This window comes from Balearica regulorum, chromosome 14, assembly GCF_011004875.1.
Source record: "Balearica regulorum gibbericeps isolate bBalReg1 chromosome 14, bBalReg1.pri, whole genome shotgun sequence".
In the NCBI taxonomy this organism is placed as follows: Eukaryota; Metazoa; Chordata; class Aves; order Gruiformes; family Gruidae; genus Balearica; species Balearica regulorum.
Window position 1 is genome coordinate 8958896 of NC_046197.1, and position 27543 is coordinate 8986438.

Sequence of the window (27543 nt, forward strand, 5' to 3'; positions counted from 1 at the left end):
ACAGCAGCCAAGAGCCTGACAATTTACTGTGCCTCGGCAGACACACAGGCTGACCGGAGCCTCTGCTGATAAAAGATACTCCCCAGCAATTACATCCTTTTGAGCAGGAGGCTGGACAGCTTTAAAAAAAAAATTAAGCTGCTGAACAAGAAAATGCTGGGATTCTTCCAAACAGGGAAAGCTTCTGAATGAGCAACGTATTAATGCTGCACATTAAACGTGCCCCTACACATCTTTACCTACGGTTAAAAAGAGGTGGCACTTTGATATAATTGGTTCTTGGCTGCAGCAGCCAGCAAGAGAGCTTGGCTGTTGCAATAATCCCTTGGGAATAACGCAGCTAATTAAAGCCTAGGAACTGGTGACCAGCAGCTTCTCCTTTCTCTCCAGCTGTGTCTATAGATCTCAAGGAAGTTTTGTGCTGAAATGTGCTAATGGGGGAAAGGAGGATTCAGCTTCAAAGCTTGGTGCTTTATCAAATCCTAAACATCCCAACACGATGAGCTGAGAGAGGTTTCGGATCCCTGCTTAATAACTGGGCGGGAGGGGATCGGCGGTGCTGTGCCGGTAAGTCAGTGGGCAAATACCAGTCCCACGGCCTCTTTGCTGAACACCAGAGCATTGCCTCCTGCTGCCTCGCTTGGGGCTGCTGCTTTGGGAGACACATCTTTTGATATGAATGGAGAATTTATTGGGTTGGTTTTTTTTTTCTTTTAAGAGATGCTAAGTCCCCCAAATCTTTGGTGAGGCTGAGGGAACTAGAGGTGTTCAGCTGCTCTGAAGGCCAGACCTGAGGACTCTCACAGTCAGAATCCGAAATTAGCTGGAAAATACTGCTTTTGCCCAAGCAGCCTTTCCCAGAAGCACCGTGCTCCCTGGGGTTTGGCAGAGCCCGTGTGGGTCAGGGCACCCGTGTTTTATGCCCCTTGAGGGTACCCTGCAAGCTGAGCTCATCCTGTGGACCTGATGATTGTATTCTTTTCCTAGGGGAAACTGATGGACCTTGCTTTGCTGGTTACTCCTGATTTGCAACAGGTTGGGCTGTCCTGCATTTTATAGCACCTGCCTCAGAGCTGGGTGCTCCAGTAATGCCAGTTAAGGGCGGGCAGCTGTGCCGGGCACGGTGCAGCCGAGCTGCCTGCCACTCTGATGGGCACAAGTGGGCTAAAGGGATAGTTCGTTACCCGATGGAGCTGGGATAATTTGCTAGCGGAGGTGCTGGTCCTAGAGGAGACCTGGGAGAAGGGGGAGGAGAAGCGAGAGGCGAGCCGGGACGTGCTGCCTGGGATGCTCGGTGCTGGCAGCGGAGCCACAGGGTGTGGAGCTGGCACAGCCCGTGCGGGTTGGCAGCTGCGGGAGCCCACCTGAGTTTGTGGGTTAATGGGTCGAGGGGAGGCGAGACTGCACAGAGGTGGGCAGCAGCACAGCTGCGCTATGTACGTGGGGGAAAGGGATCTGGTGTGTCTTGTCATCGAGGTGCCAAAAAGCAAGAGCAGGCAGGCAGGACAAGGCAGTGGTAGAAAGAGGGGACAGGGCCGTGCACCCTGCCACGGACAGAAAGAGCCAAAAGCAAAGGGGCGTCCCTGTGTGGTAACAGAAATGACCCTGGGTTTGTTCCTCTGCCGACTGGCTCACGATGCTCTGTCGGGTTTGCTCATGAGGGTAGGTGGCAAGGTGAGGGTTTGGAGAGAGACCTTCTCAGGGCATCCCACCTCCTGCTGCAGAGAAGTGCTGTCAAACAAAACAAACACCATTTGGACGAGGTTTCTGGAGCCCGTCTCTGTAGCTGGTGGATAGCTGTGCTTTGCTGAGGAGATGGTACGACAAGGCTTTTTTGGGGGCTAAGTGTGCATCTGCTTTCTCAGGAACCCATTGTATGCACCTTAGAGCTTTGTGGAACCCCCATTTCAGAAGGCCTGTGGGTCAGCCACCACCCAGCGCGGTGCCGCCAGGCAGACACACAAGCTGCAGCTACCAGGCTGGTGGGTTACAGAGACCCGGCCGGGGTCTGCTGCCAGGGGATAACTGCAGGAGGGAGAACAGATTGGACTGCTGGGACCCCGTACAGTTATCTATAAAACCTCAGCCATTCTTCCAATCCCTGGAATAAATGAAGGCAGATGCCGGAAACGGCCATAGTTCACATCTTGGATTTATGGCACAGAGAGCTCCGCTCTGGGGAAGGCCATCCCGAGTGGGCTGAGTGCAGCTGGGGCAGCTCACCTGCTGGACTCATAGTAATTCAGGTTTTGTGCTAACCCAACCACCCACTCTGAACTTCCTCTGTGTCCAGGTCTGACTCGAGAGCTGGAGCCAGCGTAAGTGGTGGCAGAGAAGTGGAGGGCGACGACGGCTCACGTGGGTATCCTGCTCCCGTCACACATGAAGAGGAAGAGGTAACAGAAGTGATACAGTCTGAAATTTAGTGTTGTAAATAACTTGTACTGAATTATCAGAGAGCGCATAGAGGTTTCTAGTTCCTCATTCTTACTCCTAATATTCCTGTACATTTGCACAGTCCCACAAATGAGAAAAAAAATGATATATGGTAATGTAGTGGAATGACTTAAATGACTGGACCGGCAATTCCTGGGTATTTCCTACTGAGGAAGGAGAGAGCAAGTAGAGGAAGAAGCAGCAGCAGTTTGGACTAAACCAGCCACTGAGCGTGATGATAAAGCTCAGGAAACAGGACTAATGGCCCCACCAGAAACCAGAAGAACTACTTTTCCAGCACTCTGGTAATGAAAAGATGAACTGCTGGAGACATACTGGGCACTCTGAGGTCCCTAAAATTATTTCTAGAGGGCTGTCTAATATGAGATCCTGGGTATGTTACTTTGAGCCATCTTATAATGTCCAGAGACAAAAATCAGTGTCCTGGAAGTTGGTGGTTACAGACCAACAGTCTGGATTTACCCACAGATCTATGCACATCTATCTACACATTTTTTCCATTTCTACTCCTGCTTTAAAAAAACCTAAATCTAGAAGGAAAAAATAGGTAACCTTGACTAGAAATAAGAAAATTAAAAAGAAAAATGTAAATTTCTAAGACTCTAGACTAAAGAAATATTTTAAAAAAAATACAGAATGAGGTAATCTTTGGCTATACAGCTAGGAGGTTCAGCAGTGATATGAAGGCAGCAATTAAAAAATAAAAACAATGCATATCCGTACACAAAATAAGTAGTTGCTATAAACTTGATGTAAGAGAATACAATCTTGATAAGGAAAGCTTAAAAAGGCATGACTAACAAAGATAATCTATTAGGAACAAAAGCAGTGCTCAAAATGCAGTGGCGGCCTGTTGCCGACCATAAAAGTACTGGTGTTGGATATTTCTCCATTTAAAGCACGTGGGAGGATGTGTTTGCCACGCTGTTAGCGCCCAGGCAGAACAGAAACGGGACTGAAAATAGGCCCAGCTACTTCCCCTGCAAGGCCAGCTGGCTCTCCCCAAGGTGAGCAAACCTTTAACGGCTGCTGGACGCAGAGCCAGGCCAGTGGAGCCACAGAGGGCAGAGATGACAGCCCAGGTAAATACAGCTGGTTAATCTGACAGCAGGGATAGGAATCTGAAAACAGCCTCAGAAATCCATTAATAAAGAATTAAAGGCAAACATGCAATTAAAATCCATCAAAAATAGACCTTGTCATTCAACCAGGCTTAAGTCTAATAATAAAGATGCATCACCTGGCATGGCACTTGACAGGATACGCAATATTTACAGATAACTATCTACAATATAAAATTAACGATGCACACATGGAGTAAGATTGTCTCGCTGACAGATCTCAGTTTGCTGCTGTCTGTCAAACAGGGATGTTTCCTGTGAGAGTCTGCTCACATCACCGCTCGACCTCGTACCGTTTGGCGCTTACCAGTGATTGAGAAGCAAATCTAAAGCTGCTCCTGAACACGCTGGTAAGCAACAGCATGGTGGGAAAACACACAGAAAACCATGTATTGCTCAGTAAGGCAGGCCTGCCAGACAAAGCATAACTTAATTTTGCATTTAGCTGCATTAACACAAGGAATAAAACATTGTCCGCAGCTGCAGGAAAGGGGAGTCTGTGTCTTGGCTGTCCCCAAAAAGGCTGAGGGGAGGTCTAAAATTTAGCTCATCTGATGCTGAAAGGGTTATAAAACAGTCTTTGAGGGTATAAACAAAGAAGAATGTCATGCCTTCTGTAGAGAGCAAAGGGAGACGAATCTCCATGCCAGTTCTGATGTCCCTTCTGAAATGTCAAAAAATGCAAGGTCTGAGACACAGACGTTACAGAAATCTTGGAGAAAATTCTTTGTAGGGAGACTTAAAGCAGCCCTGTCTTCAGCGTATGGAGAAGGCCAACAGGCCTCGTCATCACTATGCAAACACGTCCAGGGAGAAAAGGCCAGGTACTGAAAGGGATTTTATTTTGCAGGCAGAGTACGAAGGAACAAAGGCTGGGAGCTGAGGGGAGACAGCACGAAGTGGAAAAAAGGCACATGCTTGTTACAGCAAGGGCAAGCAACTACTGGAACAAGTCAGCAAGGAACTTGTTGGTTTAAGAGTGTTTCTATTTAAAAGATTGTGTTTCAGAAAACATTTTTTTCCTGTTAGAGGTTGTAAGCCCAACACGCGTGACTCAAAACAGCCTGGCACTGCGGTGGAGTTGTAGCCCATTACATCAGAGGGAAGTACCACTTACCTTTCTGGTGGCAGCTCTGGTGACTCGTTTAGACATTAAAAAAAAAAAAACCTTAAAAATAAAAAGCAAAATAAATGCAATTGGACAATGCAAAAAGACTTCTTTCAAGCAATTAATTGGAATTTTACCTAGAGGAGAACTTCCTGTAATGGCAGGTAACACATATCAGAGGTTTGCATTGTAGTTGGAGAGTGGCACTGAGTAGGTATGACCTAGGTTTGAGTCCTCAGTAACGGTGTGCCCAATTCCCAGCGACACCAACCCGCTGCTCTCACACAATGCAATTAAGTCACAAACACAAGTGTGGAAAGCAAACTGGCTGCCATCCTTCAGCTTCTTTTTTCTTCTCTTAAAACTACAGGTACACGCAAGGCATCCGGCAGGGAAGTCGCACACTTGATGTTGTTTGCATAGCAAGTAGTAATTTCTAAAGTTTCGTTGTGCTTTTATTTTCCAGAACAAGTTAACCAGCCTCCACCCAAGAAGGGGATTTGCAGCCCTCCAGCCCTTTGAAGATGTGAAGCAGGAACAGAAGGGCAGGCAGAGAATTTGTCACTGAACTCATGTGTAAGACAAGCAGCAGGTTGCTAAAAAGCCACCACTTGTAACTTTGTACAATAGCCACACACTGGGAACTAACAGATGTACACACACAGTGGGTGTAAAGATGGCAATTAATTGGTAATAACAAAGATATATAGAAAAATTAAAGTATTTGTAGTAGCTTCAAAGTAGTTCCATTTATGTATGTTTGCGGGGGGGGGGGGGTGTGTGTCCTGTAGCGAGTGAACCCCGGCACAGACCTGAGCTGCATCACGTTCAGCGATGCATGACTTGTGCTAACCTTGGTAAAGGAGACCAAACCAGATGAACTCCTTTCCCCTCTTCGGCCCCTGGGGAAGTCACCTACTGCAGCTCAGGCCAGCCTTGTGCCTGGCTCCGGGTGCAGATGGTACTGCCTGCAGGACAGCCACCCTGTCCCCTCTCAGGCAGCACGGAGCCTGCACAGCACGAACCGACACCTCTACCTGTCCCATGGCAAACCTGGAGCTTTAGGGAAGCATGGTTCAGACACACCTGAGGGGCTCGGTTTGGGCACAAACCAAGCTTAAGAGCTTCAGCCCAGCACTGCCTCCTCTGAAGCAGCCTGGACACCTTTGCTCCATAGCACTCCAGGTCTCAGGAAAGATTTTTAATGTTTATACAAGTTCCAACACTCTGCCCAACCCAATAAGCCTTCCCTGCATCTGAAGAGCTCAGCAGGCAGAGTGGGTTTACAGCTAATTAGCCTACCTGGACCTGCAGAGCCTCTTGGGCACGAGCACACTTCTCTCCCGGGTAAGCTCAGCCCTGCACGGGGATACCGGAGTGCAACGCACCCGGGCCCTGGCTGGCAAACTCCTCCCCAGCAGCGCTGGGGCTGCTCGGAGGAGCAATATCTTTCCTTAAAACCTCCCGTCACACGCCTACCACTTTGCCCAAACTTTATTAGTAAGGAAACTCAGCCTTGCACGTTAGAAACTTTACTCCAGTAAAGCACGCCATAGTTACAGTTTCAGCACACGGAAAGCCTAGAGGCTGGTTGCTGTTATTTAGTTAAATGACATTTTAATTATGCAGATGTTAAAGGCTGTACAGGCCTCCCCATGAATTGGGGCTTCTCTCTTCTTTTACAACAACATTTTAATTCCCATAGACTTAACACACGCTCACTGCAGACTCCAGATAGTTTACAAACAAAAAAGGTAACCACAAAGTCAAAACTAAAAATTCAGCAGAACAGAGTTAAACAACAATAAAAAGCCCCTCCACAGCTCCAGAGACAAAATAAAGCACCACAAACACCTTCGCTTGAGAAACTATTCCTTTCAGGCACATCAGTGTAAAGGCTGGAGCTCTATAATTTCAGTCCTTAAGTACACACACAGAGACTTCCTGAAATAAATTTAAGGACAACTAATAGCTAACAGCCAGGCACCACTAATTATTTAATTAATCATGTATTAAAATCTGCATGGAGACAGCTGAAAAAATCTGCCTCCAATGTAAACATTTCAGCATCAATATACAAACCAGTAATTACAAAAGACACCCTTCTCCAAAATCTGAATGAACTACTTCAACAGCACCTATATATATATAGGTACTTTGAGGTCTTCAAGGTCTGGTACACAATGAAGATCTTTTGCAAACAACTTTAATATCACTTATTTGTTTGCCATTACAGATATCTGTAATATGGATCTCAGACAAGCAAGTTTAACTAATTTTATGGTACCATTACAAAAGTGTGTGTATACATACATACACACAGAGGTGTAACATTTCCTTGTTACCTTCAGAAAAATTAATAAAAAGTAAAAAAACTGTAATGTAAGAGTGGCCTAAGGTTAATCAAATGCTTCAAATTAATGTCTTGAGAGAATGTTATTTGTGGGTGGCTATAAGCACTTTTAAAAACAATACCCCCATGGGAAGGACTCAAATAAGGCAAGAACTTCACAAACCAAACTGACAGAAATACCAAGCCTTTATTACAAAGAAAAAATATTCCACAGAAGAGGCTGGCTTGCTTCCATGCATGCTGTCAGTGCTATCCACCTGCTGAGTGTGGTGAAGTGCTAGATTCATTAATTCCAAAGCCTAATGGTGCCTTGGGTTCTCGGTTACAGGTGCATTGGCATTTTGATTCAACTGAATTGCTTGCTAGAATTTTGTTGCCAGCATTGAACAGGCCAAAATAATGAGCCTGACAGTTGGACAAGCCAAACACCACAAGGGAAGAAAAAAAAAATTACAAAAAATATAATAAATCACACACTGGGCACTGCTATCACTAAGAGAAGTCATATGACTTGCTTTACATCCATATTGTAAATAATTTCACAAGCAGGGAAATGAATATGCTTGAGTCTTATCTTCACTTGGGGAGCGTGAAGAATGTTTGCTGAATCCTTTTATTGGTACGTGCAAGCACACGGTCACGAAGCCTGAAAGCCAGCAGAACTAGATTGAATTAATGTTATCTATTGTTGTTTGGATTTTGAACAAAATTGATGGAGTATGAACCAGTTGATGAATCCTGTTTTATCTGGAAATTTTCTGTTGACAGGCCAAAGGGGCGGAGAACCAAATTCCCAAGATCCTTCAGTTTGCCTACAATGAAAAGGAGAGATAACGTAAGTGTTATGCCGAGGGAAACTCCCATTGAATTATGCTCAACTACACAGGCCAGCTCTACTAATTTAAGGTAAATCCTGTGGAAATCTCTGCAGTTTGTTGAATATTTAGGCTCTTACATGAATTAAAAAAAAGTATCTCAACTGTGATGTAGTTGCTGTCAGCTCTGGGGTTGAATAGAGATCTCCATGCTGGTTGGGAGCAGTGTGCCAGGCAGCCCTGATGAAGTGGCTGCAGCCAGTCATGGCTACGGTGGTTACAGCTCTCCAGAAGCACCTTATTTCCTCAGTTACAAGCTCTTGAGGCACAGGAGTGTAACAGGTCACAACAATGCACTAGCCTCCTCTACATTTACCCTTGGATCTAACTCTGATAGAAAAGTGAATGTTGGCAGCTAACACAAAGTTTTCAGTTCAGGTCAGTTTTGATGCCGCTAAAGCTCTATAAACAATCAACTGTGTTATAACCACTCCATTTCCTAGACTACCAAAAGAAACAACGAAAGCCAAAGTTCAAACTGCTCATTTGTAATTATTAAAAATCCCTTTCTAAACATGTATATTGATATAAAGAAAAATAAAGTCATCCTTGCAACTGTGTGTGCACATGCAAGCTAAGCAGTTCCACCTGAAGCATCCAACTTTACAGCCATTTTGCCCACAAAAAACTCAGCATGATGTCATGTGACATCATTAACTCACTTTCAAAACTACAGTTCTCCAGGACTAACTTAGCACTGCTACCAGCTCTAAGCAACTATTACTTAACAAGCATTGTTAAATATACCTAGGGTGTACCAGTTAATATCTAAAGGCTTCTATCAATATATGTGTGTATATATACATACTTGCCGACTCTAGAAAATGAGTCTTGCTACCACCTATAAAAGGGGAAGGACAACAAAAGGACATCCTTTTTTAAAAAATCGTATCTATATAGACACGATAAAATAGATAAAATGCATAATCTTGAACAAGAAGCAGAGGTAACAACTGTGATGTTAGCTAAACACAAGCTAACTGAGCCCCTAGCATGACAAGACAAAGGAGGAAGATGGTCAGTTTTCCAAGAAAAGCATTATTTTCCTCCTGGCTTGAGTGCAAAATTGTAGACTAATTTCCCAAAGAATAAACAGGAAAAGTTTTGACAAGTTGAAGCCTACCCTAGGTTTGCACCCACAGGCTGCACATCACCTTTCAAGAAGCCATCTACCTTTACTAGATCTTCATGGCAATGAATTTTGTTTTGCTGGGAGTTTTGTGCATGCACATGGTGGGGAAAAAGTGACGACAACAATAGCTAGCACACAGGAAATCCAGTTAAGCAACTGCAGTAGTCACAATCACGTAACTAAAATGTGAAAATGCCACACCTATTCCTACTTGTGTGTGTGTGTGCTTTCTGCAAGCCATCTTAAGTCATGAGAAACATCTCTGTTATTCTAGTCATCTTCATCTTAATTTCCATTTCTAAGCTAACATGTTAGAATCTAACTGCAAAGCCATATGCACACTCATCATTTAATTTCTTTGTTTTTCCTAAGTTCGTTTGTCCAAAACCCCTGTTTCTGCCCAGCAGTGCAATTGTATCACTACTGCTATTAAGTAAGTTTCCTCACTACTATGCACCAGCCAGAATTAAGTCCAGGCTTTGTTGCTAAGCCATACTGAAGCAGTAACTTCACAGCAGTGATAAAGAAGTGCAGAAACATAAGGAGCAAAGCCATACTTAAGTTCTTTACAGAAAGAGACAAGCAGTATTTATGTTGCACAATGGAGTACAAACAGATCAAGAGATTTGCCTTGCCTGACACCGCATGCCTGCAACCGTGCTCAAAACAGAAATCGTATCCAAGTCTCAACTTATCCCATGGAAGCAAGGCCCTTATAGCTTACAATCTGGCAACAGTTCAAGACAGGCTAAACACCACCACCACAAACCCAAATATGCTATTTTTTTTTTAATCACATTTCCAAAACTGAATTGGGGGCAGGGGCAGCTTATTTGAACATTTTCAGAGAAAATACAAAAAGAAACAATAGCTGGGAAAAATGTAAACATTTTAATCTAAGGAACAACTCAGTCCTGCATAAAGAAACTAACAGCTAGCATTACTACAGTACTCCCGAATATACCAAAGTAATTAAGATCTTGCATCAAAGTGCTGGTTCACAACTGGGTATCTTGACCAAGCAAGATTGGTCTTTGAGAGTCAACATGGAAATTCTGTGAACTTATACACAAAAAAAGACCACCTTAGCCTACAAAAGCAGCTATTTGGTGAGACAGAATTTTTCTTCAATTTGATTTTTTTTTTCTTCACCCCCCCCCCCCCCTTTGGATTAACAGATGAGGTGGTTGAGTGATCTGGCCAAAGTCATTCCAATGAATGGCTTAGCTAGGATTAGCTGCTTTGTACAGGTGGTGGTGGGTTTTTTTTTAAACTACACCCTGTTTAAGCTAAGTTAATAGTTAAGTTCATAATTTTATACTGCATCCTAAACCCATTTTGGTTATAAAACTATAAAGTTGTTCACAGCATTTTTACAACTGGGATGAATAGTTGCAATTGTACCTCTAGGCAAACATTTGGTCATTGCTTAGCTTCAGGTTCGGGGTGAGAAGTGTCTTTGTCCACCAGTCGCAGAGTCCTGGCATAGTCTGGCATTGCTAGAGCCAGTTGTAAACAGTTTGCAAGTTATCCAGGCACTGCAGCTGGCTCATGAGCAGACAGACGAGTTTGCCTGTTTCAGGAAACTGTGAAAGGTCTTTTCTAATTGGAGTTAGTACGATGGCTCTTTCCGGTCACACTGGAGCCAATAAACACAGAACAACTGTCTTGGTATTCTTGCTTGTAGCTAGGCCAGCTCTGTGGGAGAAGCTAAAGACTATATGATGTATTTAATACTTTATTCTTCATCTCACTGTGACTGAATAATTAAAACAATACAGTCATAGGTCACCTTCCTGTTCTATCACTTAAATCCACATACAGCAATGCCTTTTGGTGCAGCCACATTTAATAAATTGTTAATGAAGCACAAGAAAGCCTTGCCTTTTCCGGGAACTCAAGCCTAAAGCACTGCTCCTGCTGTCTTGGCACACATAAACCCATCATTGTAGGAAAGCATTATTTCCTCCTCCCCCACTCTCTTCTTTCATCCCTAAATTAAGATCTGTAGTTAAGTCCAACCTCCCCCTCCCCCCCAAAGAAAAGCTCTCTTAAAACAGAGACTGTGCCTGAAGGAAGGAAAAAGGCATGTGGAGCTGTGACTCAGCTGCAGAGTTCTCAGCAAACACTCCCTTGTCCCTGAGCAGGGTCACATTCTCCTCTCTGAGACCATATTTTCATAGATCTTGTTCTTTATATTTTAGAAAGCCTATGTCTACTTTCCACCTGGAACTCCAGCACATTAAGTTTCTTCAGCAAAGCAATATTCAGAGGTTAAAAAGAAAACTAACTGGTAAAAATCAATTTAGAGCTCAGAAGTCTGGGATTCATTACTCACCTAAACTGTAACATCCTGTTGCAAAAGGCAGATGCACAAAAAGATTTTTCACTATTTACATTAAGATGTAACAGCCAAAATTAATTGCTATTCAGTCTTTCTGGCAATAATTCTAGTATAGCTGCTAGTGTTCATGTGGCATTCAGAAGTTGAAAAACGATATATTGTGTTAAGAATTTTTTTGGATAAAAGACAGATTTCCTGATGAGGTCTCATCTTTGCATAACTTTCTGTATTACCAACAGCATTTCTTAGGCAATTAAAAAAGCGAGGGCAAATCGTTTCCCTTCCCTAAATGGTAAGCGAGGACTGAACTAAAAGTAACTATATATGAGCTCTGGTTTGACTATTTAAAGTGACATCCCTATATGCAATATTGGGGTTTAGCAGCTTAGTTGCAAATACAACATACCCTTCAGTATCCAAAAAAAACAAAAAGAAGAGACTAATTGTTTAGGCACTAAACCTAATAAATAAATGATCTCACGTACCTGGAACAATCTCTTATTGGCAGAAAGGCCCACGTAAGATGCTCTGATAGTTCTTCCCATTAATCACATTGATAATCAAGTACATTTCACTATTTTCTGGAATACACTCATTTATAACTTAAGCTGAAAGTCCCAGTATTTTTTTAATTAGATTTAATGAACTCTGTATGTAGAAGATGGGTTACACAGATTGGCATATGTTCCATCCCATTTTTTTTTTTTTTTTTATATCCAATATACTTGGCTCCCCTGTAGCCATGCAGAAAAATGTATTATCATCCTAGCCCCCAAGCTGCTAAACCTTGCTAAAACTATTCCAAACTTCCCCTCTTCTTACACCCTCTCCCCAAAGGAGATGGTCCTAGTTATCACAATAATTAGTTTCTCTAAACAAGACTAGCCATTGCACAATAGCTAGAAATCTTTGGCCTTAAAGTCAGAAGAGGAATAAAAAAGAACGCAGAAAATGGTCAGTAGGTGTTCACATCCTGGGCAATTACTAAGGCACAGGACACTCACATTATGAAAGCGTAAAGGGAAAAAGCCACATGGATTTAAAAGCTACATTCAAAGCGTGCTGTAAATTAAGCTTCCTTTAATGTGAGACTCAGAGGTTAGTTCAGACTGAGCAAACTTCAGCAGCAGCACTAACCTGCGAAGGCTGAATGGAAAATATGAAAATAAATACAAATGCCAGCTTTAGAAAAGTTAGACCCTTGCAGAACACAAAGCAGAAATGAGCTTAGTTTGGCAACAAAACGTGCTCTTTCTAGTGACATCAGCTTCCCCAATCACATGCACTACCACTTGCACACAAGAATTCATAGTTAGGTAGTCTGGAAGAAAAATCCAGCCAAGAATGTGTGCTCTGACTTATTTACACACGATCACTTAAGAAGTGGTTTCAGCTTCTGACAAACTATGAGGCAATGAGCTGTAGCACTGGAAAACAGGAAACACACTTGGGAAAGGAGGAAGATGCATTCCATTTATTTTGATTTGTTTGTACACAGCTCCAGTTTTCATGGCAGTGTTAGTTAGTTGGGTATACCAGGACTTAGTTTTAGTTGAAAGAATAAAAGCCTGGAAAAATGATGTTACTAGCTGATTCATTGACTAAAATAAGAATTCAATTCAATATCCAAACTTCAAAGGAGCCAAAGCATGAAGTTCTAAAAATTTTGTTAGTTATTAATTAAAGTTTAGTGTCAGTGCTCCTGGCCTAGTCTCGAACTATTAGGATGCATCTGACTTGCTCTCCTGGACCCAAAAAATCTGAGGTACAACCCTGAGCTGACTGCCCTGTGAGATGGCAGGGGAATGAATCCTTGCACATCTGGCACTTTTTAACCAGTAGTCAGCTAATCTAACAGATTACCACAAGCACTTGTCTATTCTGACACAGTCCTCTGTAAATAGCATTAACAAAGTTCTTGAAAAAGAGAAGTTGAAACAGCTTAGAACAAATACATTGTACAACAAAAACAATCAAAAGAAATCTCTTCACCACCACACTGTATTAGGTTTGTTGTCTTTCACTCCTTCCACAACCCCCATCTAATCCCCCTTCTTCAACTGTAAGGGTTTTTCCTTGACCTCAGACAGAACAGCAGCATTTTGTAAACCTTGGGAAGTATTTCCTTTCCAGCCCTTCATCATTAGATCCATGACATCATTGCTTTCCCTCTTACTGACAAGATCCAGGGAATTTTATAACCCTTATAATTAGTCTGGTTACTGCCTGTATTCCTAACTTAATTTCAAGTGTTCTATTAAGAGAATGTATTATAGAAAAAAATCCTCAATTTGTGTTACACTAGTGATCATAAGCAGTGCTAAGAATAAAAATACTGCCTGCCCAACTGACACCACATATTTTTAATGATACAAGTGATATTTTATATGAATCCTATTACAGGCAAAGGTTGTGGATGAACATAGGATTATATGCTGTACTACCCAACTCTCAGTCTGGTTTTCCTGGCTGTTTACACCAGCAAACATCAGTGTATCTGCTTGCATGTATGTAACATCACTAAGAAGCGATTCCTTTCTCGAGAATCCCAACACAAACAGCCTGACCTGGTTCCCAAAAGACCAGCTCAGTTCTGAAATCTTAACTGCCACTGGATGAACACTTTTGAAAAAAGATCACATCTAGTCTGAAAACTGGGCAAAAATTAGCAGCACAGAACTAGGTTTGTAACGACAGTTTATAAAGCTGAATTTATTATTTCAGTACAGTCCCTTGTGATTAGTGAGGCCCTTTAGACATCAGTAACAAGGGTACAAAGGGAGAGATCAAAAAAGATCAGGAATTGTTTTCATATTACTTTGTGTTAAAACCCATCCTGTGTCCTACAAATGGGCATGATCCTTCTGGAGATTTTCTGCATTTGTCATTTATTTATAGCACTATCACAAGTAACCTTCTTTATTTATGGCTTAGGTACAATGGTGGAAACTGAATCTGATGATGTAGCTCTAGAAAGCATTACTGTAACTTTACTAGGTCAAAACAGGTACAAAGCGAAAGCAAATCAGCCTCTCTGCACAGCCAGAAAAAAAATAAGTTAAAAAAAATCAGCTTCAGCATAAGCCCTTGGAATAGCCTCTTCTTCCCAAATATTTTAAGAATTAGTGTTACACTATGCAAGACAGACTGAGTTTAACCCGATTCTCTGCAGAATAGCAAAACACTGTCTTCCCCTTTCCCATCCCAAACCCTCAAAGCCTACTCATCTTAAAATAGCATTTCATCTACTACTTGTCACACCTAGAATAAGTAAACAAGTAACTATTGAAAGCAATTTCTGAAAGAGGTTAGGTACAGTTAGTTTCTCTTTATCATATGCTGTTGTTTGTCCTTGCTCTTTTGTGTGGATTGTCTAAACAGTACAAATGAAAAGATTATATAAAAAAACCCCTCATTTTAAAAAGCACCAGAATGTCAGATTGACTTAGGTAGTGTCTGAACCTGTAAGAATTAAGAAACCCTGTTAACTAGGAGACAGTAGACAATGTTGACATCAGTCTTTTTTTGGGCAGGAGGTTGCCCCCAAAACTGTAACACCGAGTGGTGCAAGGGAGTGCTTTATACTTAATATTACACATGAAAACCAATCTTTCTTGGGCAATCTTACTTAAGTAGTTATTCTTTTGAAATACATCAATCCAGTTAAGATATTATCCAAGCAAAACCATACAACATGATGATGTGGGCACATACATTCAAATGAGATATTAATTACATTCTCTTTTCTACAAAGAAGTAGAGTCAATAGTGTGCTTTGGTATAAAATTGTAAAAAGTGAAGAGATTACGAGCTACACTGTTAGGAAATCTAATTCCACTCCTAGCAAGGCCAGGTGCCTGTTTGTAACACTAGGTAGGTCTAATTCAGCTTCCACACAAACAGAACTGAAATACTATATAAATCAAGATAAACGTGAAGACTTGGAGGTCTATGGGTTGGAAGTGCTACAAAAAGAATCAAATTTATTTCTGCAAATACAAGATCAAACATGGTCCATTATTACAGCTGGTTGACTACTTTTACGTAAAGGTTTAGTGAAAACCCCATTTCATCCCTTTCATTGGAATGTTGCCTTTGAAGGTTTACTTGCCAACAGAAAGGGCAGAAGCCGTTGGTCTGTTTCAAACCATTTCCCCCTGCTTTTACATGCATCAATATTATATTGGTTTAGACGGTCTTGAGTATTTCTTTCTTTAACTGTGCCTCTTCTGTATGGGAGAATTATTTGGCTAGAATACTTACTGTAGGTGAAACCAAGCAATAGAGAACTACAAAAAAATCAGGAGTTTAGTTTAACATAGAACAAGTATTTCCTTTAAGATTTACCTTCCTTAAATTTTCTACAAGAGATTCTACTCGTGCATTTCTGCTTTTCTAGTAGACCATGAAGATTATTATGCAAGTTATATGTACACGGTACTTACCTAACATTTCTTTCTTTAATTTTTCATTCCGCTCTTCAATTTGTCTAGGTAATCGCTGCGGAGAGAGATAAAAATTGGAATCAGACCCATGCTTTCAATAATACTGTAGGTTAAGCTTAGAAAATTTTCATACGCATACCCAGGATACAGTGTTTATGGTTTAAAAGCAATCCTTATGTCAAACCACACTTTCATCTTATTTTGGAAACCTGTAATTCATCCTATGACATCAGTTCACATAAACACTAAGTCATAACTTCTAAGTGCAGGTTTCATACAGGCATACATTTTTTACTGCTAAAAAACAGATCTGATCTGTTTTCTTGGAATTTTAACTAAAAAGCTTATGAAATTTAAGAGACTTACAATTAAAGTATATTTTAGCCCTATTTCCTCTGCTGTATGCATTAAATTTGGTAAGAGAGGCTAGAGGAAGTAAGCAAGCACAGCATCTGACTTCTGAACGTAAACACAGGTGTAATGAGAAAGCATCCATAAAGTCATTTCTTAGCAGCATCACGCTTCAGGGAAATCCACACTGTGACAACATTAAGATCTTCTAAATACAAATATTTTATCAGAAGATCACGGAATTAACTGTCTATGAATTTCAGGACATAGTTTGATGAGCAGCATCTTATTATGCAATATATGGCATAGTTCTAAGGAGGACAGGGTATTACAAATTAGGGCCTTGATTTGGCAGTTCCTCATGGGGAGGGAACGCTGACAGTTCATCCTGAGGAAGGTACTAGTCCAAGAGGACAGTTCCTTAACATGCTTTTTGCCTTCTCAGAACTGGCACCAGTGTTAAAATCTGTTGCACCATCACAAACAAACTTATCACATGGTTCTAGTGAGCATTACGTAACTGCATGGTCTGTATTCCTAATGATGTGAGATTCCCATTTATGCCTAGAACAGCTGTGACACATCTTCCATCCTTACATGGTACTGGTGTTTTGCTATATGACTGTAATGATAATTTTTAATTAGAACTTTATATTCACTACAACTAAATTCACCATTGTATCATTTAAATTCGCATCTTCTATACATCAGTTAAATACAATATTAAACCAAAATATATTACGAATGCAGTCACTTTTTATACATCTTTTTCATATTTTTCAGAAGTACTATTTCAATCTTTTATACTATGCTTATTACTGTATAATTCTGGCAGTTCAGCATGCCATTATATGCATAACTATGCTGTCTCTTCTTGTGGAGGTCATAGCAAATAAGACAGAGCTGCTGTAATGGTGCTATCAGTGAATTAATTACAGTTGCAGACTATGGTAACAGGTGTGGAATTCACTCCTGATACACTTCCCTTGTGATAATTAACTTCTCAACATAGTTAAAGAATTCATTTCCTAATCTTGTTCCTTCCTGTCATTTATAGCTCCAGTCATCATGGATAGGTTTGTCATCCTGATATTCCTGCCACAGTGAAATAAGATGTTCACCTCAAGAAAAAGCCCACTGACAAAGCTGCCTGGCTGTTCCTCTCCAATGCAGGATACGCCGGTGAACACAGGTAAATACACTTCATTTTCTATAGTGATGGGGAAGAGAGGTGGTATACCCCAGAAAAATCCCAGTACTAAGGAACAGAAGGCAGATATACATGGATGGCTAAGCTCAAAACCAGCCCAGGCCCAGCATCACCACCAGTGAGCCAGATCTAATTAGCCCAGTCAGACCTCATCTGACTCCTGCTGACCCAGAGGGGCTTATTAAGTTGGGTGCAGATCGGGACCTAAGCTGCCTGCATGAAAACATGTGTAGATATCCCCAGGCGCTAAATTCAGTTTGCATTGTGGCTGTGAGATTTGCTGAATCTTGGATGAGTTTGGCATATATAGTGCATGTCTCTCACATTTGGACATTAGACTCTAGGAGGAAATGAAGACACAAATCCTTAATTTGAAACACACGCTCCATGTTTTGTGTGTCTGAATGCTGCTATTCCAAAGACCTAGCATTTCTCACTCCAGAAATGTACTTGCAAGGTTAGTTATCTGTAGAAAAGTGTCCATAAGGACAGCTATTTACCTGGTGTCTATGATACTTATCTCAAAGTACAGCTTTTGGTAAATAAGTTTATCTGGCCTGCCAATCCCTCAAACTTGTTGAAGCTAAAATTCACACAACACTGTTGCACGCATGCTAAAAACAAAACCTAAAGATTCATACTTTATAATAAACACTTTTTGGGAAAGCATCGATAGGGATTATTTGACCACAAAAGACTGTAATTTCAAACTGATTTGGCATTGAAGATGTCAAAAGTAACTGAAGTGGGTGACACTAGGATTTAAATCAAAACACTGGCACTGTACTCCTGAAATATAAGTAGTATTTAGTTTTAGAGCAGCTACCAAATCAGGAATCAAAGCAAAGAACTACTGTGTATTTAATATTTTTAAACTGTCATTTAACAAGATCATGGCATTTCCTAAAGCAGTGTGTGAAATATTTTGTATGTACAGGAAGGTGAAAGATTTGCTGTAACAGTGAATGAAGCCAATTTTCAGATTCTCTTGCTGCATCATTTTCATTATCAATGAGGAGGGAAAAATGCTGCTTCCTGGTCTTCTACATATTAGATACGTTAACCACATATGTAGAATCAACATTACAGCTGAAATGGTTTTTTTATTATGAAATTTAGAGATTTATGAATTTATAGATTATATTATAAAAAGCGTAAAACTAGCTGTCAGTATTTCCTTAACAATTTTTCAAGAGGCGAATTTTAAGCTTAAGTCTCAAAAGATTGCTTCTACCCTGAAACTTGACAGAGAACAGGACCAACTTAGGGCAGAATGTCCTAAATCCCACTGCAGTGTAAATTGAGGGCATTTGTACAAAGTGTTCTGGACCACATGTGAGTGTAAAGCTGACTAAAATGAGGTCAAGGAGCAGAAGGTATATGCAACAGTCAACCTCTGTACTTCCCAGCTATGAAAATTAAGAATAAATTACTAATCATTCTAAAACATTCTTGAAAGATGGCCAGGAAGAACAGCAGCACTGATTCTCTTCTAGCCCAAATCTCCACTGGGTACTGAGCAAGGGCTCTTCTGTGAGATTATTAGAGGCATATTCACTGAAAGAAAATTGTGGTTTTGCAAGAGGTATAAAGTGCAGTATCTACACTTTCAGGGGGCTCCAATCAGCCAAAATACATCTATTTTAAACTCCTTACATTTTGTACCGACTACTGACAGTGTTCCCAAGTCTTAATCCATGGAGTCCTGACTGGTGGTTCATAACAATCTGTCTGATCTGCACAGTTGTTCTTTGTATGATGCACTCCTAAAAATGCACTCCTTATACACTAATACTATTTTACCAAGTAACTGACTAGATTACACTAGGCCTCACTCTGGAGCTAGTCTAATGCTAAAAGACTACTAGCTACAGAAACTAAACCCCTTTGTTTCCTTTATAAATGTCAGCAGACTCCTTGGCTGAACTCCTGGATCAAATAAGCCATAGTCTCAACTAGGAGACTCTAAACAAGGCCAACACAAATATTCTTTTCTAGACTGTGATGGACCCATCACATTCACTACCCATGCAGTAATGATGTTTGACAAGCTTGTCATTTATTAAGCCATTGCCAAGAGCTAGGTGATAAAGTGTTCTCCTGCTCTCAACCAGATGCATGCAACAAGCATCAGGGGGTTGTTTCACAGTACAATAAACTGACCTTGTCAGTCGGTGCTGCCAAAAGGGATGGCCCCGATTCCTGCACTGCCTTGACCACGTCTTGTTTCCTCCTCGCTAGCATTTGCAGTAGGATTTGTCTGACTGCAAAAAGCCAAGGCAATATACAAGTATTTAACTTTGGGGTTTTTTGGTTGCTGGCTTTTTTGCTCACTCATTGCTGTTTTTCCCTTTAGCAGAGATAGTTGTCTGCCAGACTCGTACATAGGACCAGCCATCCCCTAGGGTCAGACTGAGCTAATACCAGCGCTAGCATAAGGAGAGCAACTGGACAGCTTTGTCAGCAGCAGGCAGGCAGTAGATCAGTTTAGCTGTTTTGTGAAACCATACCCTTACCACTAACAGGAGTTACACAGTTAAGCAGAGTATTTTTCTGCCATCAGGGCAACTGATCCAATCCCAAAGGAAGTAATTTCAGGCAAAGCTTCCTGTTTAATATGCTATAAAAGCAGTTTCTAATCTGTCACTTACAACACTACAGTATGAAGAAGGGGGGGTACATTAAAAATAAATAAATAAATCACCACTAATGACTTATTTTCCCAAGTGGAGAGTTAAAACAATTAAACCCAGGCCGTTCAAAAATACTTCTGTATCAACGTATTCAAAGTGGTTTTAGAGATAATTTTGTGGGTGAAGCAAATGATTTTTTTTCTTCTTTATGGAGCAGAATACATTGCAGGTTCACTGATGTGAAGCTGAACAAAAATAATGATGCCCTTTGAAAATTTAACCAGATGCAAATAAAATCAAGTATTGGCACATGGATTTGGGTGCCTAACTAAGAACTATGCTTTAAAATTGCATCCATTTACCTTAAAGTGGTAAATAGTTCAGCTGTAGTTTTCCCTGCAGAAGACCAGGCTCTCTAGTACTTGCGAACCATTCACCTATCCTGACCTGAAGCTCCCACTTCGATAAAAAGTGACCGCCACTGTACTTTTTATAGTGGCTACCTTTCATTAACACATGTTCCTTCAAAACCACAGGCTGGCTGGCCACATCTCTACCACATTTGTCCTTTCAACACAGCCTTCATAATCTCTTTTCAAAAAGAAGAACAGCAAGCAGCCTGTAAGAGGAGCTTTCTGCACAAAATAAATTTCCCTTCTTGCTACCCTTGTGAAAAGACCCTCTGAACTTGTCATATCCACAGCTATTTTCCACACCGAGCATTAACATACTAAAAATCACTAGAAAAAAATCACTTCCTGATGGTATTTTGCACAAAGAGTTATTTAAAGCCTCAAATCAGCAGGCTGTGGCAATGACTTTAAATCCCCATTGAATAGGGATTATTTACATGTTAGATTTGGGTTTCAGGAAGTGCTAGAAGTTTACCTTTTTTCATCCAACCTGACACATCCTAAAGGGCAAGGAAACTTTTAAAAGCATTGGCTGACACTTACAGCGATATGGCAACGATTCTGTAAGACATGTTTAATCCTGAAATATTTGTAATTTGACTGAAAGTGGACATTGAAACACAGTACTAAGCTGCAGAATTTTTTATATATATATATTTTTTTTTTAGAATGAAGAAAGTAACTGAATCAGGAGAGAGTGCTATTTGCAACCACAAGGTGCCCTTTTCTTCAAGTGAAAGGCTAAGTTTTTGAAGATTAATAGCAGACTTCAGTCACTATTAGTAAAATAACTCCAAATGGCCAACACACACAAGGGACAGCAAAGAACAAAACCAGAAAACAGCTAAATCAAGAAACAACAATATCAACATCTTAAAGTAGCTACAAACATAGATACAGACTGATAGAATCCCATTTCTGCCATTCTCAAAGTTATATAATCAGGTCATCAAAAAAGTAATTAATTTATAATTATGCCATAAAAGCATTTGACTGCTAATTTACCAATCAGAAAAATAATTCTACTGAAGGAAAACCAGACTCCCACTAATTAAACAGCTAGCAAGAACTATATTATAGGGTGCTTCTGATCTCCAAATTGCAGATCCTTAGTGAAGTGATGGCTACTAAAACACAGCAATGGTTCAAGCAACCTTTTCTAGCACATGCGTAAATACAATTAACATCCTCAATCACAAAACTAGAAGGAAGTGCGCGTGTGTGCATGCACACGCTATTCAACAGCTAGGTGTGTAATTATATGCTTACAGCTCAGAACACACGTTTACTTTCACTCATTTTACAAAAGTAAAAGAGGACTACGCTTTATGGACCTGAGACTTGTCACGGAAGTTGTGGCAGTTCATGTAATCTTCCTTACGTAAAACCAGATGAGAAAACTACTACACGTTCAGACTTGGCAAAAAGTTTTCACCACTGCATATGAAGCTGCTTGCATAAACAGCACTGAATATTTAGAATAGGAAAGAAAAGACCTTGGTTTAAAGTTAGGCCAAAGTACACTAAAAAGGCTTACCATGCAAGCTTCTCTGGCTTGATGAACTGATGGGTCTTTTTCTAGGACTGCCTTATAATCTTCCAGAGCTTCATCTAGTTTTTCTGTTTTTTCATATAGTTCTGCTCTCCTCAGTAAAGCTCTAATGTAGTTAGGATCTAATTCCACTGCTAGAAAACAAAACCAAAGCACTGTACTGAAACATTTTTACACCCTTCAAATTCTTAAGTGTGTATAAAAATAACTATTAAGAATTTAATAATGTAGCTTAGAAACAAGAAGAGTCACAGTTTAAAAGCTAAGCTGTAATTCAGAAAGGCATAGATCTGCCTGTGAAAGTCTAGTGCAAATGATCGTATTTCATTTAACATCTACAATCTATCACAGACATAAGTGATTTATAATGTACAACCATTTAATTTTGTAATACTATACATGCAGAGAATCTAAGTGATGCTTCAGAAATTTTAAGGACCTATAAGATATTTTTCAGTTTTTCTGTCTTTAATAAGTGTATATTATTAGATTACAGCTAAAGTTAAATATACCTAAAGATACATATAGCTTATCTCAGTTCTAGTTGAGACAAACTCCAGGTGAACTACTAGAGCTCTTCTCAATTTACTCTAATATCAATCAGTCAAAATTGGGTTGGGAATCCACAAATGGTTATATTAGCTCTACAAATTAGGAGAGAGGCATACTGACTGAATTTAAGTTTTTCCTCTCCTTATTCCCTTGGCAGCCATGACCGCATTTACAGATGCGGTTAAGACTGAATTCTAAACTTAACAGTAACCTGCAAAAGGTAATTTCTCAATAATTTCTTCATCCATTTTTCATCACAGAGAGAGTATGAAAGACTGCCCATTTTATAATTACTAACCCATTAAAATGGTTCTTGGGACAATTAAATCTAGGATTATCTAGCTAAATATTCTAGCTTATTTCTTCTGGAAGGACAAAGACAATGCTACAGTCAGCAAGTTGCAGATTAGTGTGAATTGCTCTGCTGTGCTCCAAGTGTTGCATTGCAGTTTGTAAGCCAAGTCCCTGGGGAGTGTCAAGCGATGGTAGGTGTAAGTCTTACTGCTGCAAAGCAAACCGATTCCTTTCAGCCACTGCAAAATTAGCAGAAGTGTTTTTCAAAATGCCCCACCACCAAAACAAGGCAAAACCCCAAAGTGACATAGGCCAGATAGAATTTGTTATCTTCAAGAATACTTTTAGCATGTGTAAACTCTTATTTACTGTACAGGCAGTGCTGGCACGCAGCCATTGGATTAGTTTTCTGATGGGTAATTTAGACTTTTTTCCCCAGCTGTCATGGGGAATGTAACAAATATTTGAGCCTGGGTGAGTTGGTGGAAGCAATAAAGCAATGCACAGCTCAAATTATTTCACCAGAAGTTTCAGAGAGAAAACTGTGCAGAACAAGAACATGAGAGCATAAGCCCTTGTGACAAAGCAAAAGCCTTGCATAAAAGGGACTTGAAAATGCTTTTAATTCTATAACGCCTCACGGTTCTTTGGAATCTGGGATTAAATCAAGATTTGGGGGGCAATGGCAGGTGGAAGTGGGTTTAAAATAGTAGGTGCAAGGAAACAGCTTCCATAATAAAAAGATTTTCCTATTAAAAAGAAGTACAAACACCAGCCTTATTGGCAGAAGAGAATAGAAAGTAAATTATTACAGACAGGAAAAGTTTGATAGACATTTTACAAAATAAATAATATAAATAATTCTAGATTCCGGTGTCTTCCACCACAGCTTTCTATAAATTCTTTAAAGACCCTTATGCCCCCAACTACAGCTCTGCAGTAAGGCACTAACTGGTGTAATTTATGTATGAAAGATCTGGCACAAGAGCAGCACACAGAAAGAAATGTTGTACCTTTGCTGCAGTCACTTAGGGCAGCTTCTGTCTTGTCCTAGAACACAAAATAGTTTTGTCATAGTTAAGTCACATTTCTTGGGAAACAGATTATTTACAACTGCAAGCAAAAAGGTTTGTCTGGCATTCCAAGGAACTGGGATGTTCATGTAATCAAGGCTTTTCATACCATTGCTTCTGATGTAAAGCTCTTTACCAGTGATTAGCTTCCTCTCTGCGAAGGCTGCCAGTGTTCAAATTGCACGCCTGCCCCACTAATCGGGTCTGCACTGAACAGCCGGCAGCAAGCTACAGTCAAAAGGCTGAGTCACATCTGCAGGCCTTGGCTTAACTGAGCTACAGCTTTTCTACCTTTGTCAAGTAATTAAGGGGTTGGAATACATGGTTCCCAAGACTCCCAGCTAAATTCTTGTCTGTACGAGCTAAGACGTTTGGAAAGCGGACACTGCCTTTAGCACTAATACAGCTTTCTCTACAAGGGACAACGCTTGAGACTTCCAGAAGTGGTAGGGACAAGATTTTAGTGCACCAGACAACCATGGTTAGAAGATGAGAGCCAGGCAATCTACTTATAATGAAACAAGAAAGGAAAAAAAAAAAAAAAGCAAGAGAGCTGAGACAGAGTTCCTATTTTCATCCAAACTAAAAGGGCTTAAAAAAAATAATCAGGCTGTTCTGTGCTTGCATTGTTGATCTAAGTAGTAGTAATCTTTCTACATCCAAGGAATTATTTTCTCCTCCATAAAACAGAAGCTCTCTCACAGAAGAATGCCTCACCAGCCTTTATTCTAGTGCAGAGCAAATGGGTGCAGCAGGTATAGAAGAGCAAACTCAATAATATGAATCTATTTTCAGAGTAATGAACTGGTCTGTCAGGTTCCACTGATCTATACTGGTGAGATACACTAGTTTGTGCACAGTTCTTTTATCATCTTGGGCTCCTTTGGGGACTATTGGATTAGTTTCCCAGTGATATGAATAGTTAGCATCTGGATTATGAGGAGGTTTTTCAATTTATAGCTTTCATATTTTAAAGGTTCCAGCTTCTGTTATTACAGATTCCATCCCATTTTTCCCTTGTCTGCTCAAACAATTCAGTATCCCAACAGCAAGTTAGATAATTCTAGCTGAAGAAGAATACTCTATGCTGAGTAAGAATTTATTTATTTAGGCCTAAACATGGCTGCAAGGTACATTTCTAAACAGAGCGGTATCTCTCTCAATAGTAGAGGAAAACTGCAAGAAAGCTCCCTTTGCAAGAGGGTAAACTGAGGATAGGAGTTACTGTGCTATTCTTCTATAATAATTTAATCTTAAAAACAAAGGCAAAAATAGGGAGTCATTTCTCCTGAATTCTTAGTATCTCCTCTTTCTAAAGAAGTGAATGTTTCTGTTCAGACAGATTGTGTGCTATGCATTCCAATGCTAACTGCATTGCTGACTCTGGTAACATCTGGGCACCTGTCCCTGGTCAAAGAATAGAAAACATATGAAGAAAGCTGCAGCCATTCTATCCAGGCCGTGCCCTACTATATAGGTATGTCCTATTATATAGCAACTGTGAAGGAAGCAGACTAACTGAATTAATAAAGCCATAGTTAGGAAGTCCTGCCTATGCCTCAAAGCATTTGAGCCAATTAAACAAAGACAAGTATGTGACAATCCAGGCTCTTAGAAAAAAAACCACTAACTAGCTACAATTCTGAACAATCTAATACATGGTCTGCATACACTAAACATGCTTAAAGACATCTGTTCCACATGAACTTTGAATTTCATTAAAATAGAAAGAGTGAAAGAAAAATCAGTGTTTTAAACATAATGCAGAGCAACTTTGAACAGCTGTTCGAACTGCAATTTTCAGGTTTGTATTCATCCTCAGTAAAACCAAGTGTACCAGCATTGCTACTGGGAGCATGACAGACTGAGCAAGCAGCAAAACCTGCAAACATCTTGTTCCTTTGCCATCCTTTATGCACCCCTAATGACTTTATTAGTGCATTTGTCATCTACTCAATACATGGTGTTTCAAAAAATAAAAAGAATATTCACCTGTTTCATTTTTGCAGCAGCTCTGTTTGAAAACAAAACAGCCCTATCTTTTTGGAAGCAGGCTGGACAAATCTGCAGAGCCTTCGTATAAGAGCCTTCTGCCTCTCCATAGTCTGCAGAAGCAACAGGAAAAAACCGAAACAGACCATTTATTTCAAACGCCAGTACAGTCAGTGAACCACATGGCCAAGATTTCTTTGGAAACATTTCTCAATATATGATGCAATATTAAACAAGAGTCAGTAGCTGCTCCCAGACAAAGTGCATTACTAAGTAGTACATAGATCAATGACAATTTGTTATTTCAAAATCAACACCCTTGTAAAAGCAGAAATATATTCCTAAACTTAATGTAACAAAGTGCAGCATGATGCGCATATAATTCTCATCCCTGAAATTGCTTCATTCTATTTGCGTACCGGCCTTAGAGGTGGAGTGTTTTTAGATTAAATGTATCCTTGATCTGATAGGAAGCATGTGCTAAAACATGTCACTGCACCAATACCTGTTCAAAGCAGCTATGGAGATACTTCATTTGCCACATCATCTTCAATGACTGACTTAAAGGTCAGTCACCACAAATCCATTATCACCTGAAGGTCATCCATCATCAAGTCTGGTCTAAAGCAAGGATGAGTGGTAAACCACCTGGGATTACTAAGTTATTCGTTTTGTAATAAACGTAGAGTCAAGAGTGAAAAGGCCCTATACTAACTCTGAATAATGCCCTGCCAGCTGACAAGTGCTTTGTCCTCAAAACAGAGCAACTCTTTCTGGGCACATTAGCTGGTGACCATCCAGGTGCTTAAAAGTATGTGTATTTCTGATTAGTAAGCACTTTGGCAGGCACAGGTACGCTGAAAAGATCTGCCAAACAATTGGTCAAGAAGCAGCTATGGATGAGACTTCACAAGATGATTCAGCCAACATTACAGGCTTGCTGCTTTCATGGTCCAAGCAGTTCCCTTCTGCCTGCTCTGATGCTTGCCTGAATTGGTAAATCATTCCCCAGGAATCTTGTTCTCTTAGCATACAATAAGAGACCTCCAACAGGAAGGCCACTGTCTGGTTATCAAGATATACTTCTGGGAAGGGGAAGTCGTTTGTGTCTGTGCTGATTAAGGAAAGTATGAGTCTGCATTTCCTGGTTTCTTTGTGAATTCTCTAGCCACTGGAGCACTAAATGAAAGGTAGGTGTCAAAATCACTTCCCCCTTTATGTTTTTTTAATTAAAAGCATTGGTAGTTATTTATTATTGACCTCAGTTATGTATTAACTGTTCAGAACATGGTCAGTTCTGGCATAAGCTAGAAATTTACCTACCTCTAGATTTTTTTTAATATATGTATGTACGTGTACATCTCTATACACACATATACATGCATGTACATACATGTTCATGTAAGTAGAAACACATGTACATATATGTGTGTCTATGTGTATATAGATGTCTATACATTCATATACACACATAAATAAATAATAGAGTCAGTGGATAAGAAGAAACATGCAAATGTACCAAGGTACAACAGAGCTACTGAGCCACTCAGTCCTGCATCAATTCTAAGCACACGCATTAGCAAAACTCGGAGCCTAGTGGAAGCTTTTTGATTAGTAAAAGAAATCCTGGCACTTGGA

At 40.3% G+C, this 27543-nt stretch overlaps 1 protein-coding gene across 4 annotated transcripts in view; it reads right to left on the reverse strand.

The window, feature by feature from the left end:
* Positions 1–7207: 7207 nt before the first annotated feature.
* TTC1 (tetratricopeptide repeat domain 1) overlaps positions 7208–27543 on the reverse strand; it is a 32869-nt gene continuing 12533 nt past the window's right edge. For 3 of the 4 annotated variants that reach the window (XM_075766199.1, XM_075766197.1, XM_075766200.1), the window contains exons 4-8: positions 25906–26018; positions 23854–23890; positions 21980–22128; positions 15836–15890; positions 7208–7851 (exon numbers count right to left, since the gene is read on the reverse strand). In XM_075766199.1, coding sequence (XP_075622314.1) covers positions 7718–7851; positions 15836–15890; positions 21980–22128; positions 23854–23890; positions 25906–26018 — 488 coding nt within the window. In that variant the 3' untranslated portion in view covers positions 7208–7717. Of the gene's footprint in view, positions 7852–15835; positions 15891–16707; positions 16809–21979; positions 22129–23853; positions 23891–25905; positions 26019–27543 lie in introns of all 4 variants that reach the window. The other variant, XM_075766201.1, reaches the window with a different exon arrangement.